The sequence below is a fragment of the Staurois parvus genome, unplaced genomic scaffold, assembly GCF_062004578.1.
Source record: "Staurois parvus isolate SC_StPar_1 unplaced genomic scaffold, SC_StPar_1.0 ptg000804l, whole genome shotgun sequence".
In the NCBI taxonomy this organism is placed as follows: Eukaryota; Metazoa; Chordata; class Amphibia; order Anura; family Ranidae; genus Staurois; species Staurois parvus.
In genome coordinates this window covers 83,969-103,361 of record NW_028318600.1, presented here as the reverse complement: position 1 = coordinate 103,361, position 19,393 = coordinate 83,969, and the positions used below count along the sequence as shown (strand labels likewise).

The 19,393-nt window shown below is 44.4% G+C and overlaps 1 protein-coding gene across 1 annotated transcript; it reads right to left on the bottom strand.

Annotated features, from left to right (window-relative positions):
• Positions 1-351: 351 nt before the first annotated feature.
• Positions 352-19,136, bottom strand: LOC149444183 (cholecystokinin receptor-like). Its single transcript, XM_089654842.1, has 4 exons — positions 18,851-19,136; positions 14,634-14,895; positions 11,686-11,813; positions 352-2,556 (listed from the first exon to the last, which is right to left on the bottom strand). Exons 1-4 carry the CDS (start codon positions 19,119-19,121, stop codon positions 2,024-2,026), a joined length of 1,194 nt encoding a protein of 397 aa, XP_089510968.1. The 5' UTR covers positions 19,122-19,136; the 3' UTR covers positions 352-2,023.
• Positions 19,137-19,393: the final 257 nt, after the last annotated feature.

Below are 19,393 nucleotides of genomic sequence, written 5' to 3'. Positions count from 1 at the left end.
AAAGCAGAGAGCGGGAATGCACCACACAGCCGACTTTCTGCATTCTTCATGCACAGCAGCTTTAATGGCGTCTTGTTTCAGGCCACGGAAGGTGTTCAGTACAGAGTTTAGGCATGTGATGGGGAATCTATGCATGCTCAGAAAATGGAGTTTTAACTCTGCAGGGATAGTCAAGATTACACTGGTCATGACTGCCGGAGTTTAATTGATAGACCATTTTGGCGGTGGAGGGAGATGTATCCGGGCATGTGGAATCATGCATGAGCCACCGCGGACTCCTGCCCAGGATTGCGATATCTAGGGAAACATTGCCGCCATAAGACGTCTTCCACTATGAATAATTCACCACTATCACTTGTGAAATATTTATTGCTCACGTTAGTGAGGAACGAGCAACGACCCAGAATTCAAATGTGTACAGACAGGCACTGACCCGACCCATCATCTCACTAACAAAACTCAAGTTCAATGAACTCATACACGAGAGTGTGTCCTATATACAGCACAACTAAACGTGACAACAGACCGCACAATGGAACAAACTGAGCAGCAGTGACTGGGCCGGTGACTGGTTGCTCCCAGAACTCATTGCACCGGTCTATTGCACTGGGTAACGTGCAAATCTGCTCCCTGGACAGAACATTCAGGATCTATTGTGCTGTAGAGGGGATTTATTAAATGTGGACCTAGAGTGGGGGGGGGAGGGGGTAGTTTCTACAATATTCCTTGGATAGTCCTTATCTTCTTCAAGCTCCCAAGTCAACACAACTAATGGAAGGGGTTAATGTGGGTTACAAAATTCCTTGGATAGTCCTGATCTTCTTTAAGCTCCTGAGTCAACACAACTAATGGAGGGAGGTTGATGGAGTTGGGAGGGTTTTACAAAACTCCTTGGATAGTCTTGATCTTCTTTAAGCTCCTGAGTCAACACAACTAATGGAGGGAGGTTGATGGAGTTGGGAGGGGATTACAATACTCCTTGGACAGTCCTGATTTTCTTTAAAACTTGTCAACACAACGTATGGAGGAGTTTGGGGTCTATAATATTCCTTAGCCATTCCTGATCTTCTTCAAGCTTCTGAATCCACACAAGTTATATAGTGGGTTGGGGGGGGGGGGTTACAGTATTCCTTGGACAGTCCTGATCTTCTCCAAACTCCCGATTCAATGCAACGTATGGAGGAGGTTTGGGGAGAAGGAGTTACAATATTTCTTGGGCAGTCCTGATCTTCTCTAAGCTCCTGAGTCAACACAACGTATGGAGAGGGCTAGGAGGGTTCAGCAAAATTTCTTGGTTAGTCCTGACCTTCTCAAAGCTCCTGATTTAGCACAACTTATGAAAGGGTTTGGGGGAAGGGGGTGTTACCATATTTCTTGGACAGTCCTGATTTTCTCCAAGCTCCTAAATCAACACAACTTATGCAGTGTGCTGGCAAGGCTCAACAATATTCCTTGGACAGTCCAGATCTTCTTCAAGCTCCTGAGTCAGGACTACCTATGAAAACGTCTGTCTCTCAGTTCAAGTTTGCCGCAAATACTATTCCTGATACATCTTTACAAACCCTGTAATTTTTAAAAGTGTCCTGTGAATGTCTTTTTTTACATTTGGCACCTAGAAGATGAAATGTCTTATATGTACAAAGCATCGTGGGAATCCCAACGTCGGGATGCACAAGATGTGAGCCATACTGCATGGCTCTGCAATATCTCCAGTTTATAATAACACAACAATGAAGGGAGAGACCACCTGTCCATGAACTTGGCTCTCAATGGCCCTTGTGGTCAGTCCAAAGGATGATGACTTTGTATAGTAAAAGTCAGACATGGCACTACACTGAACAAGAGGAGAGTTGGTGGTGATTTAAGGCTTTGGGGGCATTTCGTGGTCCAGTCACCGAGAGATAAACAGTGCATCCAACACTTACATTTACTAAAGTCAAAGGCCAGGCAATTTTCTCTGCTCCTTGTACCATCTGTTCAGAGAGTGAAAACTCAGTCCTGTCATCTGAAGCCCCCCCTATGCTCAAGGAGGACCCAGACTGCTGACAGTGGTATAGCTGAATTTGGAAAGAGATGCCCCGGTGGCTATTATATCCTCCTCTGGTTCACGAAAACGCCGGCAAGGCTTAATGCAGCCTGCAAACGTTCCCAGGAAGGCTTTGCGAAAACGTTTGTTCATGAAGCAATAGATGATGGGGTTGACACAAGCCGATGTGTAAGACAGGAGGTGGATGAAAGAGATGGGCGCCCCAGAGAGGATCCTGAATGCTGACTCTTCATCGAAGGCCTTCCAGGTGTTGGCGACGTAGATGGGCATCCAGCATATGAAGAACATGGCCACAATGACAATCAGCATGCGGATGACCCTCTTCTTGGCCATGAGTTTGGCCTCCGAATTGTTGACCCGTGCTCGATCTATCTTGCTGCAGCTGCTGGGAGTCAATGTGGACATCTCCATGGTGTTGCGGCGTTTGTTCACTTGGATGTAGCAGCCGTCACCCTCGTCACAATTGGTAGTTGACGTTGTTGCTCCTGTAGTCACTCCATTTTTAAGGGCTAAGAATAAAAGAAAATCATTATTATTATTATTTTTATTATTAATACAGCAAAAGCCCGCCAGGTTTTTCAAAGGTAGAAATATAGAATAAAGTAATATATGTTTTTTTTATTAAATCTTTGTAATACAGTATGTACGATTTCTGCAATGGGACAATCAGGGAAATTGTGAAAAGACAAAGACATGAAAAGGGAACACTTTTCTGAAGGGAAGGGTGTCACACTCACCTCCTCCCCAACCCAGAACTAGTTAACCTCTATGACATGCGACCGCTGACAATTTGGGGTTCCACCTAGAATGCAGATACTGTGGCCAATCAGCTAACAAACGCCACCTTAAAGGTCTAGGTAGTCAAGTGTCTGAGTTACAGGATATGATGCCATGAAGCCAAGCCCCCTCCTGCAGTCCTCTGTGCCTGCTTGTGTCTCCAGCACCCCTTGTGACTCCTATGTCCTCAGTGACCTAGTTGTGACTAAAGAAACTCCTGTGGCTCAAGAGAACTTTGTAATTTTAGCAACCCCTGAGTCTCCAGCAACTTTTGGGACTTCAGCAATCCCTGGCTATGGCAACTCCAGTGTTTCATGTGTCTCCATCATCTCCATTGACTTCTGCACTTCTGTAACCCTAGCATCTACAGTGACTCCTGTTTCTCTAGACACCCCTATGATTCCAGGGACCCATATGTCTTCAACAGCCCTTATGGCTCCAAAGACCCCTTTCTCTCCAGTGACTCTTGTGTCTTCGCTGAATCCAGAGTCTCCAACAACCCTGCACTCTTGTATCTCCAGTTACCTATGTGCCTCCAGTGAACCCTGTGTCTTTAGCGACCCTTGCAGCTCAAGAGACTCCTATATCTCCAGTATATCCATTGACTCCAGTGTCTTCAGCAACCCATGTGGCTCCCAAGACACCTATGTCTCCAGTGACTCTAGTGTCTCTGGTAAATCTAGCACCTCTATTTCCACTGGACAGTGACCCTTGTGACTCAAGTGACCCCAGCTATCCTTGTGGCTTCAGAGACCTTTATGTCTCCAGTAACTCTAGCTTCTCCATTGATCTGAACACCCCTATCGCCAGTTACTCCTACTGTATGTCTCTTGTAACTCCTATGCCTTCAGCCACACTTTTGACTCCAACAACCCCTGTGTCTTCAATGACCCTTTTGGCTTCAGAGATCCCTAGGTCTCTAGCAACTTCAGTGTTTCCAATGACCCCAGTATCTCCCTTTACCCCTGCATCTCCTATAACTCTTGTATCTTCAGTGAATCCAGTGATGCTTGCCCTCCAATGTCTCAAGGGACCCTAACATTTCCAGTGACTCCTGCTCACCTGTGTCTTTGTGACTCCTGTGTCTTGAGTAACCCAGCGTCTCTGGTGACTCCTGCATGCCTATATCTCCAGAGACTCCTGTGTCTCCACTGACCCAGTGCCTCCAATAATCTCTGCACTCCCGTGTTTCCAATGATCCATGTGCTCCTATATCTACAGTGTCCTCACAACACCCTGTGACTCCTTGGAATCTAGTGTCACTAAGTGACTCCAGAGCATCCTGTCCCATGCAGTGACCCCAGAGCACCCTGTATCATCCTGTCATTCCAGAGTGCCTCCATGTCACCTGCATCTTCACACAGCCATAGGTACAGGTTCTTATATAGCGCCATCAATTTATGCAGCGCTTTACATATATATTGTACATTCACATCAGTCCCTAACCCTCAAGGGGCGTACAATCTAAGGTCCTTAACTCACATTCATACCTACACATACTAGGGACAATTTAGACAGGAGCCAAGGATGGGGAGAAAACTAGGAGCTCGGTTTTGGAGAGGTTTAGTTTGAGGAAGTGGAGTGACATCCAATCATGCGGCACTGAGATGCAAAATAAAGCATAAAAAAGGTAGAAAAACAAGTGTTGTATTAAAAATAAATGCCGATGTTTTCTAAACTGTGAGATTTGATAACATAAAACTGTGCAGTGTGATGGATACGATGCGTGCTTGCAAGGAATAAAGGAAGAATCCGGCATGTATTTTGATTGTCGAATCTTCCTTTACACAAGGACCCGGTCTCTATACAGGGAAGGGGTGCGATTATTCTGGTGGGGGCGGAGGTTTGTGGTCCAATACATAGATTCATGAAATGGAAGGAATTGAAGTGATCTAACGTGACGTGAGCAGATCTGATCTGCAGATTTCTCTGATCTGCCAAATGGAATAGAAATTAAAAAGAAGAAGAATGCGAATATAAATGGTACACAAGCCACCGCACAGAACAGAAAAGATGTCCCTGCCGTGCTGGCCTTGATGCCCCCCCCCCCCCCAGGTGGATCTGTAGTTGTGGAAATGGACATCGTGGATGGGCCCCCCCACTGCATCACATGGTGTCTTCCCCTCCCCCTGCCACTTATCACCATAGTAATTTAATAATACCAGTTTTGTGACTGTAATGGGGGGAGGGGAGGGGGGGCGCACTCCATCTGTCAGTCACCAGCTGGTCCTTCCATATTTTGTGAATCCGTGTTTATAAAATCTGCTTCCCGCTGACATTCGTGTGTCTATAAATACTCTCCTGGTGGTAGGATTCTACATTGCTGCACTGACAACTCACTGACACACTGTGGCACTGACAACTCATGGATACATTGTGGCACTGACAACTCATGGATACATTGTGGCACTGACAACTCATGGATACATTGTGGCACTGACAACTCATGGATACATTGTGGCACTGACAACTCATGGATACATTGTGGCACTGACAACTCATGGATACATTGTGGCACTGACAACTCACAGATATATTGTGGCACTGACAACTCATGGATACATTGTGGCACTGACAACTCACGGATATATTATGGCACTGACAACTCACGGACACATTGCTGCACTGACAACTCACTGACACATTGTGGCACTGACAACTCACTGATACATTGTGGCACTGACAACTCACGGATATACTGTGGTACTGACAACTCATGGATATTTTGTTGCACTGACAACTCAGGGCTATTGTACAGCGCTGAGCAAACCCTTTGGCGCTATATAAACTCGATGTAATAATAATAATAATAATAATATTGTGGCCCTGACAACTCACGGATATATTGTGGCACTGACAACTCACGGACATATTGTGGCACTGACAACTCACGGATATATTGTGGCACTGACAACTCACGGACATATTGTGGCACTGACAACTCACAGATATATTGTTGCACTGACAACTCACGGATATATTGTGGCACTGACAACTCACGGACATATTGTGGCACTGACAACTCACGGATATACTGTGGCACTGACAACTCACGGATATATTGTGGCACTGACAACTCACGGATATACTGTGGCACTGACAACTCACGGATATATTGTGGCACTGACAACTCACGGATATATTGTGGCACTGACAACTCACGGACATATTGTGGCACTGACAACTCACGGATATATTGTGGCACTGACAACTCACGGACATATTGTGGCACTGACAACTCACAGATATATTGTTGCACTGACAACTCACGGATATATTGTGGCACTGACAACTCACGGACATATTGTGGCACTGACAACTCACGGATATACTGTGGCACTGACAACTCACGGATATATTGTGGCACTGACAACTCACGGATATACTGTGGCACTGACAACTCACGGATATATTGTGGCACTGACAACTCACGGATATATTGTGGCACTGACAACTCATGGATACATTGTGGCACTGACAACTCATGGATACATTGTGGCACTGACAACTCATGGATACATTGTGGCACTGACAACTCATGGATACATTGTGGCACTGACAACTCATGGATACATTGTGGCACTGACAACTCATGGATACATTGTGGCACTGACAACTCACAGATATATTGTGGCACTGACAACTCACTGATACATTGTGGCACTGACAACTCACGGATATATTGTGGCACTGACAACTCACTGATACATTGTGGCACTGACAACTCACGGATATATTGTGGCACGGACAACTCACGGATATATTGCTGTAGTGCTCAGTCTGCCGATAATACACACCTTGCTACTTCCATCCCCGCCATCTGCTTGTCCTTGTGACAATACAGGGGGCGGATCTCCCCGCACTGCAGATTTACACGCCCGGGCCTGAAGGTGAATAGAGGAGGGGGGGGGGGGGGTGCTGGAGATCACTTATTTATACAACAGGAAACTGTGCACCCCAATAATGTATCAGTGTCTAGTCTGAGCGCCCCAATAATGTATCAGTGTCTGGTCTGAGCACCCCAATAATGTATCAGTATGTAGCCTGAGCCCCCCAATAATGTATCAGTGTCTAGTCTGAGCGCCCCAATAATGTATCAGTGTCTAGTCTGTGCATACCAATAATGTATCAGTGTCTAGTCTGAGTGCCCCAATAATGTATCAGTATGTAGCCTGAGCACCCCAATAATGTATCAGTGTCTAGTCTGAGTGCCCCAATAATGTATCAGTGTCTAGTCTGTGCACCCCAATAATGTATCAGTGTCTAGTCTGAGCGCCCCAATAATGTATCAGTGTCTAGTCTGAGCGCCCCAATAATGTATCAGTATCTGGTCTGAGCACCCCCATAATGTATCAGTATGTAGACTGAGCCCCCAATAATGTATCAGTGTCTGGTCTGAGCGCCCCAATAATGTATCAGTGTCTGGTCTGAGTGCCCCAATAATGTATCAGTATGTAGCCTGAGCACCCCAATAATGTATCAGTGTCTAGTCTGAGCGCCCCAATAATGTATCAGTATGTAGTCTGAGCGCCCCAATAATGTATCAGTGTCTAGTCTGAGCGCCCCAATAATGTATCAGTATGTAGTCTGTGAGCGCCGCAATAATGTATCAGTGTCTAGTCTGAGCACCCCAATAATGTAGAAGTATGTAGACTGAGCACCCCAATAATGTATCAGTGTCTAGTCTGAGCGCCTCAATAATGTATCAGTGCATAGACTGAGCACCCCAATAATGTATCAGTGTCTAGTCTCTGCACCCCAATAATGTATCAGTGTCTAGTCTCTGCACCCCAATAATGTATTAGTGTGTAGACTGAAAGCCCAAGCAATGTATCAGTGCATAGACTGAGCACCCCAACAAAGTATCAGTGTGCAGTTTGAATGCCCCAAAAATGTATCAGTATGTAGACTGAGCACCCCAATAATGTATCAGTGTCTAATCTGAGCGCCCCAATAATGTATCAGTGTCTAGTCTGAGTGCCCCAATAATGTATCAGTGTCTAGTCTGAGCGCCTCAATAATGTATCAGTGCATAGAATGAGCACCCCAATAATGTATCAGTGTCTAGCCTGTGCACCCCAATAATGTATCAGTGTGTAGACTGAAAGCTCCAGCAATGTATCAGTGCAAAGACTGAGCGCCCCAACAAACTATCAGTGTGCAGTGTGAATGCCCCAATAATGTATCAGTATGTAGACTGAACGCCCCAATAAACTATTAGTGTGTAGTCTGAGCGCCCCAATAATGCATGAGTATGTAGACTGAGCACCACAATAATGTATTAGTATGTAGTCTGAGCACCCCAACAATGTACCAGTGTGTATACTGATTGCCCCAACAAATATCAGTATGTAGACTGAGAGCCCCAATAATGTATCAGTGTGCAGACTGAGCGCCCCAATAATGTATCAGTATGTTGACTGAGCACCCCAATAATATGCCAGTGTATAGTCTGAGCACCCCAATAATGTATCAGTATGTTGACTGAGCACCCCAATAATATACCAGTGTGTAGTCTGAGCAAACCAATAATGTATCAGTATGTAGACTGAGCACCCCAATAATATGCCAGTGTGTAGTCTGAGCACCACAATAATGTATCAGTATGTTGACTGAGCACCCCAATAATATGCCAGTGTGTAGTCTGAGCCCCCCAATAATGTATCAGTATGTTGACTTAGCACCCCAATAATATACCAGTGTGTAGTCTAAACACCCCAATAAAGTATCAGTGTGTAGTCTTAGCACCCCAATAATATATCAGTATGTTGACTGAGCACCCCAATTATATACCAGTGTGTAGTCTGAGTGCCCCAATAATGTATCAGTATGTTGACTGAGCACCCCAATTATATACCAGTGTGTAGTCTGAGTGCCCCAATAATGTATCAGTATGTTGACTGAGCACCCCAATTATATACCAGTGTGTAGTCTGAGTGCCCCAATAATGTATCAGTATGTTGACTGAGCACAATGTGTGCCTAATGTGTACAAATAACGCCACCAACATATTCTATTTCCAGAGAAGTGATGCCGGTCTGGTAGGTCTGATATGTCTGGTAGGTCTGGTAGGCCTGGTATATCTGGTAGGCCTGGTATATCTGGTAGGTCTGGTAGGCCTGGTATATCTGGTAGGCCTGGTATATCTGGTAGGCCTGGTATATCTGGTAGGTCTGGTAGGCCTGGTATATCTGGTAGGCCTGGTATATCTGGTAGGTCTGGTATATCTGGTATATCTGGTAGGCCTGGTATATCTGGTAGGTCTGATATATCTGGTAGCTCTGGTATATCTGGTAGGTCTGGTAGGCCTGGTATATCTGGTAGATCTGGTAGGCCTGGTATATCTGGTACGTCTGGTATATCTGGTAGATCTGGTAGGTCTGGTATATCTGGTAGGTCTGATATGTCTGGTAGGCCTGGTATATCTGGTAGGTCTGGTAGGTCTGATATGTCTGGTAGGCCTGGTATATCTGGTAGGTCTGGTATATCTGGTAGGTCTGGTATGTCTGGTAGGCCTGGTATATCTGGTAGGTCTGGTAGGTCTGATATGTCTGATATGTCTGGTAGGCCTGGTATATCTGGTAGGTCTGGTATATCTGGTAGGTCTGGTATATCTGGTGTATCTGGTAGGTCTGGTATATCTGGTAGGTCTGGTATATCTGGTAGGTCTGATATATCTGGTAGGTCTGGTAGGCCTGGTATATCTGGTAGGTCTGGTATATCTGGTAGGTCTGCTAGGCCTGGTATATCTGGTAGGCCTGGTATATCTGGTAGGTCTGGTAGGCCTGGTATATCTGCTAGGTCTGGTATAAAGAGAATTAATATTCATGAGACTGACACACCGGAACATGACAATGGCTTATAGTGGCCTTGCATGCTTTGATAGACAATTGATTTATTTTCCAATCAATCTCTTCTGATGGGAATACCTGATTTGGAGTCAACAACTAATTTGACCGATATGCCATGGAGAAGTGGATTTCCATGGATAGTTAGGATACAACTATAATGTATTTGTCGTATCTCTGTTTTGATCATGTGTTCTCATAATCTGAACGATCAAAATACTAACATATTCATGAGCAAGGTATCTCAGTGCTGCCGATCGATCACATAACAATTGATAATATTCTATCCTGGCTGAGAGGCTCAGTGTGATCAAATCTGATTAAAATTGAGTCTAAATCGATGGGAAGAGAAGTTAAGATCATTTGATTGTTTGCAGATTCGATCATTTTGATTGATCACACATTGACTGGATAAAGAAATCGAAGTGTCTATGGCCACCATTAAGCAGCTCTATCAAATATTTGGTTCATTGGAAAGGTTAGTTCAAGAGAGGGGTGCTGGGTTCTCACTCCAAACAGATTACCGGTAGTTATGGGATGTGTAAATTATAGCCGGTTCCAGGATAAGATCATCTAATACACAGGGAAGATGCCAAACTGTACCTCTCCCCTCCTCCACAGTGGGTGCAGGTCTCCTTCCAAAGGCCCTTCCTCCAGGTGGGATAAAATGAGAGATGAACCTACTGCTGGCCACCATGACACTACTGAAACACTTCAATCTGACCCTGATCGTCCATTATTAATGATCCGACTTCTCTGTCTGACCTCTGCCTCCTTCCTGACCTTTCCTCTGCCTCCCTCCTGACCTTTCCTCTGCCTCCTTCCTGACATCCCTTCTGCCTCCTTGCTAACCTCACCTCTGCCTCCTTCCTGACTTCCCGTCTGCCTTCTTCATGACCTCACCTCTGCCTCCTTTCTGACCTCCCTTCTTTCTAAACTCCCTCCTGCCTCCTTGCTAACCTCACCTCTGCCTCCTTCCTGACCTCACCTCTGCTTCCTGCCTAACATCTCTTCTGCCTCCTTCCTGACATCACCTCTGCCTCCTTCCTGACATCCCTTCTGCCTCCTTCCTGACATCACCTCTGCCTCCTTCCTGACATCCCTTCTGCCTCCTTCCTGACATCACCTCTGCCTCCTTCCTGACATCCCTTCTGCCTCCTTCCTGACATCACCTCTGCCTCCTTCCTGACCTTTCCTCTGCCTCCTTCCTGATATCCCTTCTGCCTCCCTCTTGACCTTTCCTCTGCCTCCTTCTTGACATCTCTTCTGCCTCCCTCCTGACCTTTCCTCTGCCTCCTTCCTGACATCCCTTCTGCCTCCCTCTTGACCTTTACTCTACCTCCTTCCTGACCTCACCTCTGCCTCCTTCCTGACTTCCCTTCTGCCTTCTTCATGACCTCAACTCTGCCTCCTTCCTGACCTCCCTTCTGCCTCCTTGCTAACCTCACCTCTGCCTCTTTCCTGACCTCCCCTATGCATTCTTCCTGACCTCTCTTCTGCCTCCTTCCTCACCTCACCTCTGCCTCCTTCCTGACCTCCCATCTGCCTTCTTCATCACCTCACCTCTGCCTCCTTCCTGACCTCTGTTCTGTCTCCTCCCTGACCTCCCTTCTTCCTCACCTCCCTTCTGCCTCCTTGCTAATCTCACCTCTGCCTCCTTCCTGACCTCCCCTATGCATCCTATCTGACCTTTTTTCTGCCTCCTTTCTGACCTCACCTCTGCCTCTTTCCAGTCCTCCTCTCAGCCTCCTTCCAAACCTCTCCTCTGCCTCTTTCCTGACCTTTCCTCTGCCTCATTTCTCCCCTCTGTCTCCTTCCTGACATCTCCTCTGCTTTCTTCCTGACCTCACCTCTGCCTCCTTCCTGACCTCATCTCTGCCTCCTTCCGGTTTTCCATCCAATATAATAGATTCCAGCCATTTTGCATCAAGCTTCACCCACATGTGGATGTATTTAGGAAGGCGTGGCTGCTTTTTCTCTATGTGGTCACTGACAATAATGTATCGGTGTTACCTTTGGCCTCTTTGTTCAAGTCCATCTCGAACTGGATCCCTCTGTACAGCTCATGAGAGATGAGCCCATAGGCCACGATCATGACAACGCCGGGGATAAAGAAGAGCATGGTCAGTAGGATGACATACCTGAGGACACAAAGAAACATATTGATCTATAGGACAGCCAGTCATAGGTGGAAACCTAACAATTCAGTCTTTAAGCTGAACCCCAGGCAGATATAAAAGGCACAAATATTGCAGCTCTGTATTCATTAGGTCAATATTAGATATGTAGACTTGGTATCAGCCTCTTGTAGTCCCTGTATAACAGAGCTCAGACTGGGGGAGGGAGAAGCCAAACAGTGGTGCTGCAGTGCTTGTGCGCTAACACAGAATATGCTGATAGGAGGAGAGAGCAGAGTGATAAATAGATGAGCTCAACCCTTTGCTTCTTCTCTCTCACTGTCCAGCCACAGGCTGGAGGGGTGGGGGCAACAGATAGCAAGTATAAAGTGACCAGCATTTTAACCCTTCCCTGCTGTATACAAAACAACTGAAATGTTTTGACTATACATACAATTTAAAAAGACCACGATAATCATTGAAAGTACAGGTAATGGCAGAGAAAGTCGTATCCATAAACCCCCCATCTGCCTTTTCTGCTATTCATCCTACCACCTATATATCAGGTATGATTCCCCCACCCATATAAGGCCCACCAGTCACTTTTCCAACAGCATCTGAGACCTTATCTGGGGCCCTAGGTTAGGTTCCAGTTCTTCTTACCATCCCTTAGATTGACATTGACTGCAGCAGGCACAGAGATTTTGCCCCATTTGTCTGTACTTGTTCTGTCTCTCCAATCTAATCAATGAAAGTGTGATCTCTGTAACTTACAGTTGTGATGAGATAGCGATAACTCTAATCTTAGTTGAATAGCACAGGCAGTGACTCGATCAGATGACACCTTGTAGATCGTGTGAAGTTCATTCCATAAACTGAGAGAATCTTACAACAATGAACATCGGATAGGTCAAAAGATCATAATGTGATCTGCTTCATGACATGAGGCTTGAAGCTGAAATGCATTACTGGGAAAAGGGGTGGGCTATCTATACAGCATGAACTAAACCGGAGGAAAGGGAGGAGCAGAGACAAAATACAAAGAACACCTAACCACTTGCCGTCCGGCCGCTGTATATAAACGGCCGGACGGTGGCACGGGCTGCAGTTCATAAACGGCACCCAACATGAAGGACTGTGCGCGCTCCCTGGGAGCGAGCAGCACCGCGATCCGGTGCCCGCTGTGTCCTCCAGACGATCGTTGTACGGGACCTCTGTGAGAGGTCCCAATCATGTGATCACTGATTGGCCAATCAGTGATCACATGCAGAGTAGTAAGCAAGATGTCACTTCTGACATCATTGCTTACTACGTGTGAAATCTGTCAATGATCACAGAGGTCACATGGTGCAGGGCTATTCACAACAGCCTTGTACCATGTGACAAGCTGTGACCAATCACAGCTCACTCAGTATTTCTCAATGGCTGCAAGAATGCAGCCAGAGAGAAGGAGAAATGATTGCTTTTACAGCCTTTATGGGTGTAAAAGCAATCAGTGTAAAAAAAAAAAAATCTTCATCACCCCCCACAAGTAGTACAGTGTCACCATAGTGACACTGTACTGCTAGGGTGACAGTATGTAGAAAAAAAACCCATAAATAATAATATTAAAAAAAAAAATGTAAAAAAAATAAAAAAATTATAATTTTTGGTCATAAACTAATTTGGGTTATTTTTTTTCACCAAATACATTTTGGCCAAGATTTATGATGAAATATTATTCATTTGCAAAATTCTATAAGAAACACACTTTTTTTACAAAATTTTTGGATACTTTCATTTATATAGCAAAAAAAAATAAAAATCCCAGCGGTGAATAAATACCACCATAATAAAGTTTTATCTGTCTCAAAAAAATGCTAAAAAAGTCACTAGGGTACAGTGTTGCATGACCGCACAATTGTCATTCAAAGTGTGATAGCACTGAAAGCTGAAAATTGTCTTGGACAGGAAAGGGGTGAAAGTGTCTGGACTGGAAGGGGGGGAAAGTGTCCGGACTGGAAGGGGGGAAAGTGTCTGGACTGGAAGGGGGGGAAAGTGTCCGGACTGGAAGGGGGGGAAAGTGTCCGGACTGGAAGGGGGGTGAAAGTGTCCGGACTGGAAGGGGGGGAAAGTGTCCGGACTGGAAGGGGGTGAAAGTGTCCGGACTGGAAGTGGTTAAAGGCATATGACAGTCATGTGAAACATGACAGTACTGGTGGGACCCCATTACATAACAACTGCTTACATGTCTACCTTCCCTTTTGCAGAGACAGGTGGCTCACAGCTTTGGCCAGTTGCAATATCCAAATGGTTTACTGAAGTAGCATGAAGGTTGTAGCTGGACCCCCCAACCCCCCCGGATATCCACTGGGCCCTAGGCGCCTGCCTAGCTTGCCTTGTGCGAAATCCAGCTCTGGTTTGTGGATTCCAGTTATATTTCTGCTGTTCCTGTCTTTGTTTACTAAGCGTGGCTTATCTGCCATTCGGTAGAGGTTCTGATGTCCTTGTCCCAACCTCATTGCCTGACCTGCCGTCCTCACCCGGCAGAGCGCAGAGTACACAATTACTCAGCTGTAGTGGAGCTTATCAGAGAAGGAAGAAGGGAGGCGTAATGCAATGTATGATTCTTCACTATTTACCACTCCACAAGAGCACCAAAACATCAACCTCTGTAGGTCACACATTAATATTATTACACAATCGTGTAGCTCTGACACATACCATAGTGCTGTTCAAAGAACATTGAGCCAGTCACACCAATACACAATGTAGGTGCAGATTGTCTCAGTACATACTATGACCATGAAGATAACCATGGCTGCCAGTAGCAGCAGTCATTCACATACACCAGGAATATCTTACCATGCCTGCTGCACTTGGTTATTTGGCCACTTGAGGCGGCACTGGTAGCCCTCGATGTTCTCCTTCTTAGTGAAGGAGACCAGCCTGTTGTAGACCAGGTATGGGATCATGATGATGATGGAAAGGATCCAGGTGGCAGCGATCACCTTGTAGGCATGGGAGCGGGTCTGCCATACACGGGACTGCAAGGGGTTGCAGATGGCACTGTAGCGTTCAATGGCGATGGCCACAAGGTTGAAAGTGGACACACTGACAGAGATACCTGTACAGAGAGGAAAAAAGGGAACTGCTCAGTGGCTGAAACAGGAGAGGTGGCTTCACAAATACACAGCCAGTCTTTGGCCAAGAAAGATGTTGATGGGCCTTTGTTTGCATCAGAACTGTTTCCCCCATCATACAAACCAAAAAGAATGGAAAGGCAGGTAAAGCAGCTTGATGCAGATCAAAATAGGCCAAATGCAGGCCATAGGAGGTCAACTGAAGATTGGAAGGAGATTAATTGTAGAGCACAGGAAGTCAACTGCAGATCATAGGAGGTCAATTACTGATCATGGCAAGTAGAATGCAGGCAAAATGAGGTCATCTGCTGATCAGAAGGGGTCAACTGCAGATCGGAAGGTTAACTGCAGAGCATAGGAAGTCAACTGCAGATCATAAAAGGCCAATTACTGGTCAAGGCAAGTAAAGTGCAGGCCATAGGAGGTCATCTGCTCATCAGAAGAGGTTCAACTGCAGATTGGAAGGAGGTTAATTGCAGGTCATAGGAGGTTAACTGCAGATCATAGGAATTCAACCACTGGTCATAGCAGGTGAAGTGCAGGCCTTACGAGATCAACCTCAGGTCAAAGGATGTCAGTGACAGGTCATAGTAGGCTAACCTCAAGACATAAGGGGCCAATAGTAGTTCAGAAGTATGTCAAACTCCAGGTCAGGAACAAAGAAGGACCACAAACTGATCTCTAAATAAGGCCCCTTTCACACTGATGGTCCAATCAGGTCTGCCTGTCAGTTTTTCAGGCAGACAAGATTGGACCATCCATAGCTCTCTATGGAGCGGCGGGTGTCCGCCGACATGTGTCCTACCCGATCCTGTACGCTAAAATCAGACAGATGGGGATCCGTTCCACATCCGTCTGGCAGATCGGATCGGATGACAGTCGGGGGGAAACAGACAGGTTGTACGTTACCATCCAACCGCCCCACAGAAAATAGCGGGCTGTGTCTACAGTACTCTACAGTAGCAGAGAGGACACAGACCTGCCATTCACTTGCTCAGTGGAGAGATCCCCGGCTCAGCAAGAGGATCTGCTGATGGGTCCGCCCGTCTGAAAGGGGCCTAAAGCATGAAGAATGAACCTGAAAACCTTTCCATAGGACCATCTACAGAGCCCTTACACTAATTGCAAATAATCAAGATCAAACCCAGTTCTGTTCAAATGGTCTGTAGTCATCTGCATGATGAACACTACTTGACTGTTACAAATTTATTGGCCAATAAAGGCAGCACAGAACTACAGCTAAAAATTTACCCAAAACCCGAATATCAGAACTGAAGCTGGTGCCTTTCCATTGTAAAAAAGACCAGCCGCTAGTTCACCAAACTGTATTTAAAAAGCTTACTACAATATTTAGAACAAACAATCTAATTTACAATAAGTGAGAACATACAAACCTAAATGTTGAAGACAACTGGAACTATTATAAGGAAAAATGGTGGTTGTTATCTTCTAGATTATTGAAAGAAATCCCACTAAAAGGAGAATTGTAATTACATGGAATACAGTTCACAAATATCTGCTTATAAAGTAGCTCACAAAATGGAATTGGGTTTGATTATTGGCAGTTGGTGTAAAGGTTGTGTAGATGGACATATTCAAAGGTTTTCTGGTCCATTTGTCATGTATTAGATATCAGTTGGGGTGCTTCTGATTTTCATCTTAGGTACATCTGACCTGGAGATGACCTACAATTGACCTGCTATGGTCTGATGTTGATAGACCACAACATAGTAATGAACTGTTGCTGACATCCTTTGACTTGCAGTTGACCTCCTTCTGACCTACAGTTGACCTCCTATGCCCTGCTTCTCACCTACTATGACCAGTAGTTGAACTCTTATGATTGATAGTTGACCTCCTAGGCCCTGCTTCTCACCTACTATGACCAGTAGTTGAACTCTTATGATTGGTAGTTGACCTCCTAGGCCCTGCTTCTCACCTACTATGACCAGTAGTTGAACTATTATGATTGGTAGTTGACCTCCTAGGCCCTGCTTCTCACCTACTCTGACCAGTAGTTGAACTCTTATGATTGGTAGTTGACCTCCTAGGCCCTGCTTCTCACCTACTATGACCAGTAGTTGAACTCTTATGATTGGTAGTTGACCTCCTAGGCCCTGCTTCTCACCTACTATGACCAGTAGTTGAACTCTTATGATTGGTAGTTGACCTCCTATGACTTTCAATTGACTTCCTACCTATCTGCAGTTGACCTTCTCTGGAAGTTGATACCTCTCTTTATGTCTCCAGAGCTCTTCTTTAAAAACACACGCTACTGATACAACACATTTAATTGCTTTAAAACCATTTTGCCATTTAAAGAATATCAAAAGCCAAGAGCATGAACCTCTGTCAGGTATTCAGTGCTGTCTTCATTACTGAGATCTCTGTTAGTCGTGTGGACCATCAGAACATAAAAAGAGGGGAGATCTTTGAATGACGATACCTGACCCAATGACAACCCCATGTGGAAGACTAATATATTTTAAATATATTTTTTAAATATTCTTCCCAAATATATTGACATATATTTGAAATACTACAATTACAATTGAAATACTACAATTTTGGGCATATTCAATATATTAAAAAAAAATATATATATATATATATATGTGTGTGTGTGTGTGTATGTATGTATGTATATATATACTGTATGTTGAAATGCCTTTTTATACATTGCAAAATCTAAGAAAGATATTTTTACAAATATATATTTTTTTAAATATATTCTTCAGATTTTTTTTTAACATATGAAAAAGTCATTTTAACATATATTTTTACATATATTTGTAAATGCATTCCAAAAATGTAGATGAAATGTATTTTTAAAGACATACAGTATATTTGAAAATGTATTTTTAAAAATATTTTTCATATATCTTGTAATAAAACACATTTCAACACGCAGTATATATATATATATCTTTAAAGTATTTCAAATAGAAGTCAATATATTTGGGAAGAATATTTTTAAAATATATTTAAAATATATTTTTCTTCCATGTAGGCATACTGAAGGGAAATAAAAATGGCTTTGGTCTCCTCTTTCTTTACCCAGGGGCCAGTGGAAACAGTACACACTACATAGATCCTAGAATCTTCCTCTGCCTGCTCCTGTAATTGGTTCAGTGATAGAATTCTGAGCAGAGCTTGAAGTCAAATTACAGTTATCCCCAGCAATGTCCTTGGTTTTCTCTGTACTACTTGCAAGGGGTGCTAATTTTGTAAAGGCATGGTGACGTACATTGTTCTCTGATATAACATTGGTGCTGATCATGTTCTCATAGAAAAGGGAACATATCTCATTTAGCTCTTCGTGTTTTTAAAGATTTCCTCAAGTGCACTGGAAAAATCCATCTCAGTATTTACATGACAGGAGCAGATACGTACATTATATGGCCAAAGGTTTGTGGAAACCTGATCATCACACCTACTATATGGCCAAAGGTGTGAGAACACCTCTCCAAATGACTGAGTTCAGGTGTCTAGAGAAGGGTTCTGTTAATGCTACATCATACAAATGTCAGGGTAGACATTTGTGTGCTCTCAGCCTTGTAGTAACAGTTTGGTGAATGCCCTTTTCTGTTCCACCATGACTGTGCTCGTCCACAAAGACATAGTTTGACCAGTTTGGTGTGAAGGAACTTGAGTGTCCTGCAGAGGTTCTCGACCTCAACCCTACTGAACACCTTACTGACAAATTGGAACATCTGACCTGACCTCACAAATATTCTTTTGGCTGAATGGACTCAAATCCCTACTAACACACTCTAAAATCTTATAGAAAGTGTTCTCAGGTAAGTGGAGGTCACAAAGAGGGCCAACTCATTTTAATGTCCATGGTTTTGGAATGGGATGTCCAACAGGCTCCTGTAATTGTGATGGTCAGGCATCCACACATCTTGACCATAGAACTGGGAGGGGATTTGTTCTCACCCATGAAGTAGGCAGCCGTCTTGCAGATGACCTCTCCAAAGATGAAGTTGCCCATGAGGTTGGGGATGAGGGTGAAGGGCATACACAGAAGAGCTACCATGATGTCACTGACGGCCAGGGACAGCAGGAAGGAGTTGGTGATGGTGCGCAAGCGTTTGTTCATGACCAGAACGATGATGATGAGAGTATTTCCAAAGACGCTGAGAAGGAATATGATGCAGTAGAGGAGAATACGCACCCAATTCAGATCTGAAACAACAAAATCTTTCATTAATCCAAAAATAAACTAAGATTTCTTAGTACTGAAAGAAATTTACTGGCAGCCACACATACGTTTATTTGTCATAGCTCTGACCAATATAATCTATTCAATTGATGCAACACAATATTCGAGACTGATGGTCTGTAACTGAAAATGACAACCAATAGCTTTCATCTTAAATTCAGTACCATCTCACCCGAATTGACATCATACCCTGATTTTGCACATCCCAAGCTAAAGATCCAAGTTAAGGTGAGAATTATCGTTCATTAAAAGTAAAA

What these genes read in the sequence shown, in the direction of transcription:
- LOC149444183 (XM_089654842.1), bottom strand. Translation starts at nt 19,121, where the DNA reads ATGAAAGATTTTGTTGTTTCAGATCTGAATTGGGTGCGTATTCTCCTC. An exon ending in GACGGCTGCCTACTTCATGG is followed by an intron (nt 14,896 to 18,850) that starts GTGAGAACAAAT and finishes CTCTCTGTACAG; the next exon opens with GTATCTCTGTCAGTGTGTCC. An exon ending in AACCAAGTGCAGCAGGCATG is followed by an intron (nt 11,814 to 14,633) that starts GTAAGATATTCC and finishes TTGTGTCCTCAG; the next exon opens with GTATGTCATCCTACTGACCA.